The sequence below is a fragment of the Nelusetta ayraudi genome, unplaced genomic scaffold, assembly GCF_046127955.1.
Source record: "Nelusetta ayraudi isolate G7.1 ecotype Tasmania unplaced genomic scaffold, CSIRO-AGI_Nayr_v1 ptg000019l, whole genome shotgun sequence".
Classification (NCBI taxonomy): domain Eukaryota; kingdom Metazoa; phylum Chordata; class Actinopteri; order Tetraodontiformes; family Monacanthidae; genus Nelusetta; species Nelusetta ayraudi.
The window spans coordinates 1,503,928-1,518,430 of NW_027466069.1; the positions used below are offsets into that span (position 1 = coordinate 1,503,928).

The 14,503-nt window shown below is 46.9% G+C and overlaps 1 protein-coding gene across 3 annotated transcripts in view; it reads left to right on the forward strand.

The window, feature by feature from the left end:
• celsr3 (cadherin, EGF LAG seven-pass G-type receptor 3) overlaps nt 1-14,503 on the forward strand; it is a 76,916-nt gene that overhangs the window by 43,385 nt on the left and 19,028 nt on the right. For all 3 annotated transcript variants that reach the window (XM_076026148.1, XM_076026150.1, XM_076026149.1), the window contains 7 exons: nt 5,218-5,359; nt 6,054-6,174; nt 7,551-7,734; nt 8,434-8,535; nt 8,671-8,765; nt 9,576-9,785; nt 12,983-13,181. In XM_076026148.1, coding sequence (XP_075882263.1) covers nt 5,218-5,359; nt 6,054-6,174; nt 7,551-7,734; nt 8,434-8,535; nt 8,671-8,765; nt 9,576-9,785; nt 12,983-13,181 — 1,053 coding nt within the window. The remainder of the gene's footprint in view (nt 1-5,217; nt 5,360-6,053; nt 6,175-7,550; nt 7,735-8,433; nt 8,536-8,670; nt 8,766-9,575; nt 9,786-12,982; nt 13,182-14,503) is intronic.

Below are 14,503 nucleotides of genomic sequence, written 5' to 3' on the forward strand. Positions count from 1 at the left end.
GGTGTGTGTGTGTGGGGGGGCGGGAAAGGTGCAGGAACCTGGCTGGCTCAGAGAGGTGGAGAGTAAGAAATCATTAAAACGTGGCCGCATCAGCGCAGGTGTCTTTCAGCGCTCAAAGTGGGTTAAAGAGATATTTGGGAATACATAATGAGTTGTGATCCTTTGAGAGAAAGAGACTGACTGCGGGCGGAATTCCAGAATCTCCTTAGTCAGGTGAATATAATGAGGCAGAATTAATGTGGAGGAGATAAACCTGATTAAAAGAGGAGGAGGAGGAGGAGGAGGAGGAGGAGGAGGAGAAGGAGGAGGAGGAGGAAGGGGCTGAAAGATGAGAGAGGAGTCGGGTAAACACGCAGCGCGTGAAGAAGGCATAGGAGGCTGCGGAGCAACAAACTTAAAGCGTTAATGATTCATGAAAAAAGGGGGGGGGGGAGCAGAAATAGTTTAAAATAAACACTGAAAGTTTTACGGCGAGAGGGAGGAAGGAGGGAAAGAAGGAGGTCACAAAAAAGTCAGAGCAAACAGCCGGAAAACCCTGGCGACGCATTTGGGAGTCGACAGACGCGCGCTCGGCCGTTTTACACGGAAAAGACAGTTTACATGACAGAGCCTCCCCACGGCGGAGCGCACAAGACGGCGGCGGCGGCGGCTCGTCTGGCGTTGATTCACAGATCCCCGAGCCGAGCCGAGCCTCGGCTCAGCTCGGCTCCAGAGGTATCCGTCAGACAGGCCAGGCCAAATCGAGCGGCGATGAATAATTGAGATTACCGGTGCCTTTGATTAAAGGAGAGATGAGCAACAGAAACCCAGAGAGGCAGATGAAAGACTGTAAGAAGGAAGACTGTCAAATAGAGGCTCGTTTTGCTCCTCGTGTTTTTTCACGCTTCTTTCTCTAAGCACCCTGAGACGGCCACTTTGTAAGGGATGGAACGATATCGAGCTCGTCCCGTGCAAAAGCTAATGGGATATTTAAAGGGGAGGGGGGGAAACTGCAGTCAGCGTTTATTGAACGGCAATTTAGTTCTGTCTGCAATAAAGTGTCCTGGGTGTGTTCAGGGCATCGACGTCTGCGCGCAGTTTGTGCCTCCTGCCGTCTTTCCCGACGCAAAAAAACCAAAGCGCTTCTTGGGAACTCGCCCGTCATGCGGGGAGACGATCCGACTTTTCCCGCCACCAAACTCAATTCATGCGAGCGACGTTGAGTGTAGTTGGTGTAACCTCAAGACGCATTTCCCTACCAGGATGCTGCAAAAAGCAGCTCACGAGTTAAAACAGTGTTGGCTCTTTTCATCTTCAGCACATGATTGTATATACCCGCTGTGGCGATTGACTCGTTGGAACTTGCATGCACCTGGATTGTGCTGGAAGTCCGTGTGATTAAATATTTATTGGATTTTAATTGTGGCGTGTCTCACGCAGCGCTTTTGAAATTCCTTCCCGGTTCGTGACTCGGTAGTTTTTTTAAGTTCATCCAGTCCTCGAGACGACGGCGAGCGTCGACGCTGTAATTAGCTAACGCGCGCTAGCGACGCCGTGAATCAAAATGAAATCGTCGCTCACTCGCTTAGATACTCTTACACGCTGCTTCATGGCTGCTGTTGCCGCCTCCTCCGGTTTGATCAGCGGTGCCGTGGCCCGTACAGTCAGACCCAATTATCCAGCTCCACCAATTTAATGGATAGCAGTAAAGCAGCAAGAAAGTAATGCGGCTAACAAAGCATCTCTAATTACAGACGGAATAAAATCTAGCTCATAGCTGGAGTCCTATTTGTTTCATCATAATCTTCCTGGTTATTTTATGCAGCAGCAGCAACAGTGGCAGTTTTCCTCCAAAAAAATAAAAATAAATAAAAATGTGACCAATAAAGGATCATCCCTTCTGTTGTCATGGTACATTTTCACTTATTAGAGAGTGCAGAAGGAAGCCAACAAAAGTGTTTTTTTTTTAGGTCTTCCAAAAGTTAGTACATGAGCATGTGTAAAGCAAAGAAGAAGAGAAGTAAAGACCAGAGTTTGCACTTAGATGAAGGCTGAAGTTTGTTGGAGTGAGAGAGCCTCGGGCCTGGCAGCCGGATAGAGGAAGCAGGGTGCCGCCGCCGTCCCTCCAGCACCTTCCTGCAGCAGCCTGAGAGCTAATGCTAACACTTTGGCTCATTAGCAAAAAAGGGAGCGTGCGCACAGTCACATGCAGTACGTTCAACCAAGCTGGTGCGCATGCACTCATTTACTGTTAACCGCTCACACGCGCACACACGCACACACATACACACATGCGCACGTACACACACAAACACACACTCATTATCATTAACTTTCATCCCCACAATGAGCATTAAAAATGGATGCTGCAGTACGACGGATGCTGCTGGGAGACAGATCAATGTTTAATAAAAGTAGTCAGTGGAAAAAGGGAGGTGAGATGCGCGCTGAATAATTCCCTTTCAAATATGAGTGTGTGTGTGTGTGTGTGTGTGTATGTGTGCGTTGTTTGAGTGCAGAAACTCTGTATCTGTGAAGAAACTGACAGCTGAAACGAGCAATACAGCCTCTAAACAAACTCGTGTACAGTGTGAAAAAGTTCCGCATGACAAAGCAAAGACATCTGCTCTCTCGTCCTGTGTGTGTGTGTGTGTGTGTGCGTGTGTGTGTGTGTGTGTGTGTGTGTGTGCAGGCCATGTCCCTGCCAGTTGCTCCAGGCACATCATTCGCTGCAGTGGAAAAAATTGGGGTTTCGCGTGATAAACTGTGGCAGCGCTCATTTGTGTCAGTTTGACTCTCCATGGCCTGTTTGCAGGCCAGCTCTGCTCGGCGCAGGAAGCCCGTGTTTGGGATTTTAAAAGCAGGAACCCTGCAGTCTGTTTTTAACCGACGCTGCGCGTCTGCGTCAAACGGCGTTTTGAACATCTCAAATCGAGTCGGTGCAGAGGTGCTCGAGATGACGAGCCCCCCCGACCCTCGCGCCGTCACGTTCCTGTGGCGGCGTTCTGACCTCACAAGGCTCAGCGTGATCTAGATTTTCATATTTGAAAAGTTCAACCTGTGATTGAGTCGTCTCGGCCCTTTGATGAGGACTCATTTCCCGCTGTCGGGCAGCAGGAAGGGCCCGGGAGGTGATTCGACGACACTGGCTGATTACTGGGTCGGTTACAGCCACTTTAGGCAGCATGCTAACGCCGAGAGCTTCCTATTGGCGGCGTTAGCTTCAACGTTAGCCGGGCGTCACCTTGCTGCTCCAGGCTCGCTGTCAGGAATGTCGGCTGGATGGACGTTCATCTGCTCATCGCGGCGTCACTGACTTACCTCAACCCTCGGCAAAAAAAAAAATGTGCGCACACACACACACACACACACACACACACGCACCCTCGCGCATTCACATACACACACAGGGGGCGATTTACAGCTCTTTGTTCTTGCGGGCTCCACTCCCTCCGTCTCTCCCTTCCTTATATTGTTGTGACAAGGCCAGTGCCATTACAAGTGTCTGCGAGCAGCCAAGGCTGCCGTCGGCCCGCTCTGTCAGTTGCCATGGTGAAAGTGTAATGATATATAGGGCTGATAGAGGGTGATTGAGCGTACGTGTGCGCGCGTGTGTGCGTGTGTGTGTTTGTGTGTGTTTGTGTGTGTTTTGGTGGCAGCTAGATTGGAGAAACAAAGTGGTGTTGGTGGGGGGCGGGGGGTGCGGTGGACAGATACATGATAGATTGCTGCAACACTTTGCGTGATTTAATCACGCGCGTGTGTTAAAACGCAATCGCGAAAATCAGAATTAAAAAACTTTGTTTGTAAAATGGATGTTTTTTGTTTTTTTCCTCTTCTGAGCGAGTCAGTCGGAGGAGGAGGAGGAGGAGGAGGAGGAGGAGCCAAGGCCAGCGTGCCTTTCTTTCTTTCCCTTCTTTCTTTTCCTTCTAAATTACAGCACGTAGGTTACGTTGCCGCACAAAAGAACTCAATAGCTGAGAGCTTTAAAGAATGGGAGTCGTTTGAAAAGCTCACGCCGGTCTGAGGCTGCAGCCAAGGCTGCCGGTTTGAAAGGCAGATTGCTTTTTGTCGGCTCCTCGGGAAAAAGAAAAAAAGAAAAAAAAAAAAAACCCTGCCTACGTGAACCCTGCACGTCTTATTTGTCAGCACCGCAGGGGCTCCGACAAACCGTAGCCGCCGCCACCGCACACTCGTTTAAGGCACACTGCAGTGTATAGACACCCCAAATAAGTAGTAAAATAAGAAGGAGAACGAGGAGGGACGGAGATTCCGTCAGTGAACGCGATCGGTGAGACGCGTGAGGCAAAATTTCCAATGGAAACGTGTCACTCACCTTCGGTAGCATTGTGTTATCAATAGTGCCAGTTCTTCTTTGAACATAAAGGAGGGCTTGTAATCTCGCGAGTACTGTGCTATTTTAATCCGACGGCGTTCAAGACTCGGAGGAACTGTTACTAAAAAAAAAACACAAGTAGGCTTTTCGTGGCCGTCTCTCTCTTCTCTCTTCATGCTAAACACAGCGCAGAGGACTCGCATCTCCCGCCGTCAGCCGCCAGATTAAAGTGGGGTTCTTATTTACCGGCCCCTATTAGCATATAAGAGGCTGCTGTTTGTTTTCGATGGAGTGTTGCACTGAAGTGCGTGTTTGCGGCGCCGCGCCAGCGCGCACGCTGAAGTGTACGGTGGGAATTGTTACTGCCGTGTGGTTTTTTTTTGCGTTGGAGTGGCTGATTGGAGTGGAGCAGCTCCACCAGGCAACCTCGGGCCAACTCCCCGCGCAGTCACACTGCGAGGTCTGACGCGAGACGTCCCTGTCGGGTCACCAGACGTGATGTCCAGACTCAGCAATCATCTCCGTCTCCTTCCTGTCTAGGTTTTTTTTTGTTGTTTTTTTTTTATGGATTTTTAACCTGAAATTTGATGCTTAGCGTATTGAAGCTTGTCATTTTCCCTTTCTTCCTTTATGATATCATAATTACACTTTTTGTGTTATCTTGGAGTAGTGGCGTCATTATTAGCGTGCACTGATTCCACATCGCCGCGACATTGTTTGCATTACATTTGGATTGATGTCATCATGACATGTTATTAACTGGGAAGAAGCCTTTACTTTATTGACTCTTCATACCGCAGAAGAACCAATTAACCCACTCATGGAAATCAATATGCGAGCACACAGTAGCGCTACAGTGGCTCTCTGTCCTTCTCCCCGCCCCCCCACCCCCACTCCTGCAGGCTACTATGGGAAAGGCTGCACAGACGCCTGCCATCTGAATCCATGTGAGAACGAGGCTCAGTGCCACAGGAAGCCCAGCTCCTCCCACGGATACATCTGTGACTGCGGAGACAACCACTACGGCCAGTACTGCCAGCACAGGTACACACACACACACACACACACACACATACACTGAACACTCACAACGCTTTGAAGGTATAAAGCCACAGTGTACCTGTGTGTTGGCCGCACCTTCTGAAGCCTCCTGCCGTCCAGCTAAGGCGAGCTCGTGCCTGTGTGTGTGCGAGTGTGTGTGGGTGTGTGACTGTGGCTTTAGTGCAGCCTTGTTGTTCCACATCTCCAGCCTTGCATGTAATCCAGTGTGGATGGGGCTTAACCTGGAATCAGACATACACGCGGAGACTGTATGGGTGCTTGTGTGTGTGTGTGTGTGTGTGTGTGTGTGTGTGTGTGTTAAACTGGCGACCCTGACCGTGACCCCGCTCCCTCCGTCTGTCCTGTGAAATCCTCCCATCTTCAAATTGATCTCTTTTGTTGTCCATTATCAACATGTTTTTGTGTCTGTGTGTGTCTGTGTGTGTCGCTCGCTTGTTGTCAGAATCAGTCTGCGTGTGAAATTTCATTTCATCTGCTTTTCAAACATGTTAATTGTCAATGAAGTAGTGAAGAAGTACATGGAGAAGTGTTTGGAGTAAAAAATAACAATGTTTTGTGTTTTTTCCCGGTGAGTCAAAGTGGACTTTGTTGAATTTCTCTGTTGGTGTGTGTGTGTGTGTGTGTGTGTGTGTGTGTGTGTGTGTGTGTGCGTGTGTGTGTGCGTGTGTTTGTGCAGAATTGACCACCAGTGTCCGAGGGGCTGGTGGGGCTCTCCGACCTGCGGGCCGTGTCACTGTGACACCGATAAAGGCTTCGACCCCAACTGCAACAAGACGACCGGGCAGTGTCACTGCAAAGTAATGCACCCACACACGCACACACACACACACACACACACACACACACTTTTTTTTTTTTTTTTTTAACAGTTTTTAGTACAGGCATTAACTGTAAAGCAGCTTAAGGGTTGAAGCTTTTCATGTCTTTATATGCATCTGTGGCTTTACAGCTTCACACAATTGCAAAATAGCCACTGTTGATCCCCTGAAAGCAGCATATTTAGCCCTCTGTTTACAGCCATCCTCAAAACAGCCATCAACAAAAACTGTCTCCAACTAGAAAAGTGCAGCGAGCAGGTGACTTTCAGGTGAAGATAAAATTCTTCAGTTCGTCGGCCGTCTAGAGAGACAGCTTGTTGAGTCGACAGATTTTTAAAGGGAATTTTGCACGATACGGGACATTTTAAAGCGGCGCTAAATGGCTACATACCTCCTGCTATAGAGCAAATGATCGCAGGTATTTCCAGGATAGACTGTGAGGATCACTTTGGATCAGGTTGAAGACAGACCCCCAGTGATAATCCCGACATCTGATGGTCGGATAGACGGCCGTAAGCCTGGCCATGATAGTGTAATCACCATCATATCTGGCTTGTATGAAAGTGCGAGAGTGCATACTGATACATTTAACCCGGTTTATCTCCTCCCTAATCTGATCTTTGACCCCAATCTCTGATCCCTGTTATTCATGTGAAACAAAGCACCTCGCTGGACGCCGCTGCCCTCTGCCCTTTGGCTTTGGCTTTGGCTTCTCTGTCTGTCTTTGAAATAAAGCTTAAAACAAAACATTATTTCTTTAATATTGTGATATTTTAGCTGTCTTTCTTATTAAACTGCTATTACACTGTTATTAACATGGCAGCCAATAAAATTGCATCGATAGATGATAGAGTGACGCCCACCGAGTGGGAAGCAGAAGCACGTCACCTTTAAGTGTGGGTAAATATGAGCTCCGCAGGAGCGTGGCAGAACCATGCCGCCTCCGTCGGCACCGGCTGAAGCTCCCTCTGAGCGAGAGGGAGGATTAATCGCCCGCCCACTGGCATCCGACTTCGACGCGATACAGATCAGCTGTCTGTGAAAACCTCGGCGTTTAGAGACTGCAAACACATGAGCCGAACCTCCGCAGCACCGGGCTGTGGATGCGCAGCAAACTAACTACCGGGCTGCTGCGCTCGCGCCAGCGCTGCGGCCACGTCCCATTTCTGTCACGGCATAACTCTTGCCCTGATGTGTGCGCTGATGTCATCAGCCACACTATTCTCGGCACGGTGACATTTCCGTCAGGGTATGATGTGTGTGCGTATACGCTCGCCTAACCTGGCTCTCTCACCGGCTCTGCGTGTGTGTGTGTGTGTGTGTGTGTGTGTGTGTGTGTGTGTGTGTGTTTCCAGGAGTTTCATTACCGCCCCCGGGCCTCTGACACCTGCCTGCCGTGCGACTGCTACCCCGTCGGTTCTTTCTCTCGATCGTGCGACCCGGAGAGCGGCCAGTGCCAGTGTCGGCCCGGCGTGATCGGGCGCCAGTGCAACTCGTGCGACAACCCCTTCGCCGAGGTGACCAACTCGGGCTGCGAAGGTAGGACTTCTGCAATGTGGGGGTTTCGGGGGAAAAAAAAATAAAAATAAAATGTTGCGGGGTGATGAAGCGATGCTCGGTGTCTTTGTTCCCTCGGCAGTTTGCTTCGCTCAGCAACCTGATGTCAGAACCTGCAGGCGGAATAAATGTGATGGGGATTACAGTTAATCTTCTCACTGCAGTTTCTTTCATCCGCTTTCCCGCAGTTATGCGTTGAACCGGCGTAGCTTCTGACTGGTTGTGGTAACACGGACGTTAATTTGCGTCGTCTCAACAGTGAAATGTTGCTGCAAGTCGTGTTGCAACCCTGCCTGGTTCAAAACTTTCCTTTTGAACTTCCTTTTGTTCAACGCTTGATGTATTTAAATATATTCTGTCTCCAGAATTGCCTCATTTTCTTAATGATTAACGTTGTAATTTCTCACGCATGAATGGATTTAATGAGTGTAATCAAAACTTTCCTTTTCATACGAAATGTTTATCCAACCTGCGTTCCAGGGCCTTCGATACAGAACAAAGTCTTTGTCATCTCGCTTACATTTATGTGGCACACTGTCGAGTCATTTCACAGTTTTCCCTCTGGGATTACTTCGTTTTTTTTTCCTTTTTTGGATTATTTTTGCTTCAACAAGCTTTTTGTCTGAAAATAAAAGGCGGCTCAATCAAACTGACGAACTGTCGCTGTTTCCCTGCATGCAGTCATTTACGACGGCTGCCCCAAGACCATCACTCAGGGGATCTGGTGGCCTCGGACCAAGTTCAACCTCCCTGCTGCTGTGCCCTGCCCCAAAGGCTCCGTCGGTCCGTGCGCACACACACACACACACACACACACACACACACACACACACACACACACACACAGTGTCTCAGGGATCTGCCTCCGTATGACCTTGCGTGAGTTGTAACCCTCCCGTCGTCGTCTCCGCTGTGCAGGTGCGGCCATCAGACACTGTGACGTGGAGAGAGGATGGCTGGAGCCCGACCTTTACAACTGCACCTCGCCGCCGTTTGTGGAGCTCAACACTGCTGTATGTTCACAGTTAGACAAAGCGGTTAGCACTCTTAGGTTAAATACTCTCTTTATTGGTTACCAAAGTGACCTGCTGACGCCTGAGATTTGATTATTTTTACATGCAGACGTGTTAAAACTGTTGGTTCTTGTTACTGCACTGCAATGTATAGTACATATGCAATGGCCTTTTGGCTCAATAAAGGGGTAGTTCACGCAAAAATTAGTACTAAGTGTAGACCCACGACTCATCACTGTGATTTGTATTCTCGAGGGGAATGTCTCATTGGTACAGTTTTATTGACAAGGCCACACTTGGACCTACCTCTGTGACTTGATCACATGGAGGAATGCTGATTCTTATGGTTTGCGCTCAAATGAGGCAACAAGCTTTTAGTCCCATTTGCCCCCACAGAAATGGGGAAAAAGGGCTTTTGTCTCCACTGCTCCTTCTAAGTTGGAACGTGTTGCAAAAAGACTGGAAAGAGCACCTGAGGCAACCTCCTCATTTTGTAACCTTTCTTTGTAATATAACGGTTGATTGTAAATTGCTGACATTTTGAAGTTTTGCCGCCTCTTGGCTAGGACTCCTTGGGAAAAGAGGGATAAATAAAAGTAAAAATAATCAAATAAAATAAAATAAAAAAATAATAATTCAAACCGCCCCCATTTATTCCTCACCAGTTATGTGGGTTAGATAATGTCACCACAGCCTCCATCAACAAAAGGCTGAATTGAAAAAGGGGTTTCAAGACATTTTATTAATGGCCGAATTTGTTGTAAATCTTGATGTTTTTTTTGTTTTTTTTGGCATTTCCTGTTTATTCAGCTCGATTCTCTGGAGCGTAACGAGACGGAACTGAACACCATCATGGAGAAGAAGCTGGCCCACCAGCTCCGCGACGTCACAGAGGCAACCGGCCGCCTCTACGGGAACGACCTGCAGATCGCCGAGCGCCTGTTGTCCCGCCTCCTCACCTTCGAGACCCAACAGAGCGGCTTCGGACTCACGGCCACTCAGGACGCGCACTTCAACGAGGTAAAATCCTCCATCCAACGCTTTCACCTGATAATCCCATTGAAAGAGTCGTGGAAGTCTGAATATAGTGAGTTTCGAATCCGCTAAGGCGGCCAGATGATGCAATAAATTCGATTGATAGAACGACTCTGAATGGGGAACACACCCAGCTTAAGGTGTTAAAATGAAATGTCCTCGCACGAAATGTCTCCTTTGTTATTGTCACGTTTTTAATATCAGTCATCTCATATTAACCAAGCCAGTCTGATTTTACCTGATAGAATAAAACACCAGCTGTGAGTGCGAGCACTGTCACAGAATCACATTAGTCTGTTGTGGCTTTGTCCCCCTACAGACATCTCCGCATCATTTTGCTCCCATTATTTGGCTCGTGCATCAACATTTGAGTGACAGGAAATGAGTTCCGGCATGAGACGGCTGAATATATTCGGCAAAACAAACGCAGCTGGTATGAAAAACGGTGTTTGAAATCCGGCAAAGCAGACGCACGAAACAGATTTTAATTCAACTTCTTTATCACCCACTTTTATTTCACTGTTAATTCAAGTCGTATTCGAGTGCGCAGTTCAAAGGCGCTGCATTATTTAGACGTCATAACAGTATAATTAGTAATAACGTGACGCAGAAGCTGTGTTTAAATCAGCGGCGGAGTGTTTGCAAGCGCGTCTGAAACGGCACATTCCACCGGACAACATTTCAATCCATCCGTCTGAACTAACGAGCGTGTTCCCGCTGCTTAACGCACTCTGGAAGCCATTCATTCATATTCCGCGATGGGCTGTTAAAAAGCATGTTTTTTTTTTTTCCCCCCCTTCCCCTGCTGCTCCCATCTACAGTCCTTACAGGAGATTTAACAAGGCATTTAATAATTTATGCCGCCAGCGAGACTTTAGCCACCTGATGGCAGCCGTAGCGGGAGCCGCCCCGCCCTGCAGCTCTGAAGTCATTGATAATGTCAGTTGCTATAGAAACCAAGGGTGATTGTGGTTGTAGCATCCACGTTTATCTGCAGTGGAATGCCATCTGTGTTTCAGATTCCCCAAACTCGATGAGGTATTCAGTCCCAATGATACTCACTCGCTGCGCTGTGCACATTTCAGCCATTTATGTTTGCTTCTTTTTAATCACAGTTTCTTTTCCACGTGGCTCTGCAGAAACAGTCAAGGAATTACTCTAATTTCCTCCATGCAGTTTTTCCCCCTATATATGTGTGTGTGTGTGTGTGTGTGTGTGTGTGTGTGTGTGTGTGTGTGTGTGTTCATATCCATATTCAAGTCCATATCCATATTCATATTCACATAAGTCCCGTGTTGCACAGAATCCCCAGATGTCCGCACTTGCAGTGACCCGAACAAAAGATTGTTGCCCTGCATGAAACGCATCACCCTTTTAATCCTCGTGCTCAAAGTGTTCAATACTCAACCGTGATCAATACACGAGATCGCCAACAATGACAGTTGCTATGGCAACACAGCGGCAGCAGGGATGACATGTCTTAGCGAGTGGAATGAAAACCATTGTCAACCATTTTATTCCAGAAAATAGGTGGAATTTGCAATGCACGACTTTAACTTAATTCTAGAATACTATCCTGTTTGCCAATGAACGTTCATGTTTAAAAAATAATATTATCATGTTTTTTACATGAGGAGTTGAGAAAAGGATTTCGTTACTTGCTTTAATTTTAAGACTCCAACTGTGATGAAATGTTATTTAAGCGTTAAAATGTTGGGTTTTGTCACAAAATGAACTCATCAATATTCACCATCATTCACCATTAAAAATTTGAGTGCAGGGTTGTTGGTTTTTTCGATCTCATCCTCAATGTCCGGATTATTGGCTGCTGCCTCCATCTCATCTCTTCACACCTTCCTCCATCATGTCAGAATCGCGCTTGAACTTATTTTTTTCTGTCCGCTCGGTTTTCCCTGTCTGCCTCTCTCCAGCACCGTCTCTCACGTCACCTTCTCCGCACAATATTTCTGAGACGGTGGCGCCACAGGTCACTTCATTCTCCTCATACTAAATACCTCACTCTATATTCTTTTCCTTTCACTGGAGGAAGCTCTTCCATTGTGCTCCCCAGAGCATTATGGGATATCGTTGCGCTTTATTGCTTTTGGTGCAGTCAGACTATATGAAGTCATATTGAACGCATCCCGCCTTCACTTTTTCTCTGGCTCTGTGATATTGCTCTGTCTTTGAATTATAGCACATCTAACAGTCCTTTACCCAGCGCTGTTGAAAAGAGGCCACGCCATCAAATTTTTGTTGGGTGATTTCTGAACATGTGACTAAGTTACAGTCAGGGACAGAAGCTCCATAAACTTCCAAAGGTTTTCCTTTGTTTTGTACCATTATAAGCTCATGCTCAGTCCTTTTCTAAATTCATCTCTTCGCTCTCTGCTTCTGTCTTCTGAAAGATTTCACAAGAACGCAGGATCTTTTTCTCTTTGCCTTCCCAACATTCTTGACTTTTGTTGGCTTAGCATCGGGCTTTAAGGCTTTATTAAATCTGGCCCTTTGGTGAGATACAGCAGCAAACTCATCATGTCTTCTCCACCCGCTGTTTGCTCGCTTTCAGACACCTTTTCTGTTCTTTTCTTTTTTTTTAACTTCAGCCCTATTCGTATAACCTCAGAACTCATCGTATCTGCTCATTTAAACTCTCAAGTTCCCCGCTGGCTTTTCTTTTCTTTGCACAGCCACTCACATTTTCTTCCAGGTGTGAATCATCTCACCGCACTTCCTTGTATGTGATATCATAGCTCGTGTAGTATTTCCAAGTCCTACCTGAGAAGAATATGTGACACCACTTTGGGTCAGTTTTTTTTTTAAATTTGTATTTCGGAGATATTATATCAAAGGTTCAGTGTTTTACTGTTTGTTTGTTTTTCAATCATCTTGAAGGGGCAGGTCTCTAGAAAACAGCATATTTTAGGTCTTGGTATGCAGCCTGAATGTCCGTTGCTAACCTCGGAAAGGTGTCAGTGCCCTTTGTGACATCACTAACTGCTGGTCTCCTCAAATGTGCGTTTTGTACACACTGTTTAAAATGTGCAGCAATCAAAAGAAGCAAAGGACTTTTCTGATTTCAGCGAACTTCAATGAAAGACACATTTTTCTGCACTGAACTTTGTCTCATATAATGACTTGCATTTCTTTTCTTTCCTTTCCTTTCTTTCGACTCTTTTCAGAACATTCTCCGGGGCAGCAGTGTGCTGTTGGGTCCCAGCACGACTGTTCTTTGGCGGGCTCTGGCTCAGAGTCAGAACCACATCCCAGGCGGCGGTCCGGCCGAGCTAACTGATCTGCTGGAGCAGTACGCTCAGACTCTGGCCCAGAACATGAAGCTCACCTACCTCAACCCAGTGGCGCTGGTCGCTCCAAACTTGGGTGAGTCAGGCAGACAGCCTTAAAAAAAAAAAAAAAAAAAATCAGTAAAACAGCTGCACTGTCAGACCAATAAACTCTTAATCTTCACACCACAGCCAATTTGCAGCAGCTTTTTCCCCCCTCATAATGCGATAAATCTCTGCTGTGAAATTGTCTAGAATAACTCTTTGTAAACAGGAGATGAGCGGCGCTAATGCAAATGATGATGGCACAGTTACAGAGCTGGCAGAGACACAGAGAGAGGGAATTTCACACTCCCACACACACACACACACATACACACAGACACACACAGACAGCTCATGCTTCCAGCACATGCATATATAGCCTGAAGCACTGTGACACTGGCCAACACACGTCTTCCAATTTCGAACATTATAACAAAAAATTACCCCTCATTCACACTTGGTGCCACTTGAAACTATGGTGTTCATTTACAGTCAATAAGAAGAACATTAAGACGTCAACTGACATTCTCCCCACGTTGCTGTGTTTGCTGTGGATTTGAGTGTGTGTCAATTTGTTTTGGCATTGCCGTGCTTGAACATTTGGCACTATTTCACATTTTTGCCATTTCAGTTCAATGAAAATGCAGCTAAATTATGTGACACGCGCGCAACTTCATGCCGCGTTGAAACAGCAGCTGCAGGAGTAAAGCCAGACGACTCATTTTCACACTCGTTAGACTTGGAGCATTGCACACAAATCCTATATTTTTCTGAAATGAAAAGCAACAAAAAATACTCAGTACTCAATACTTAATATCAATAAGTGAAACTTTCTTGAAGTTATGCCAGAACACCAGTTTAATCCTACTGTTGAATCACCGAGTGTTGCTGAGCTTCCTAGCTTCCTAGCAGTACCAAAAGGAGAAAGGACAATAAAACAGTGACGATCCCAGATGGAGAGCGCCGAGTAAAAGCACGGGGAAAGATAAGAAGCAGCTGAAGCTAAATTTCACACCCAGTGCTAATTATTAATGTTGTGGAAGACTGTCCAGAAAGGGAGGTGGGGGGACCTGACACCCATCTGTTAGTCACCAATATGTGCTGCTCGGGGGCCAAATCTATAAATTGAGTGATTCTTATTAACCCAGCTGTTTCTCCATCAGAGTCGTGAGAGACTGCCGCAGAAAATTGGAGGAGCAAACGCATGCACACAAACCACTGCCGTGTCCATTATAGAGCACCCCTGTATTGACTCCGCACTAGCGGCTCAATACCTTGTCTTCTTCTTTCATTTGACTCAGTGTTAGTGTGTGTGTATGTATGTGAGAGAACCATTTTAATGGTTCTCTCACATACCTGAAGTCACAAGGGATC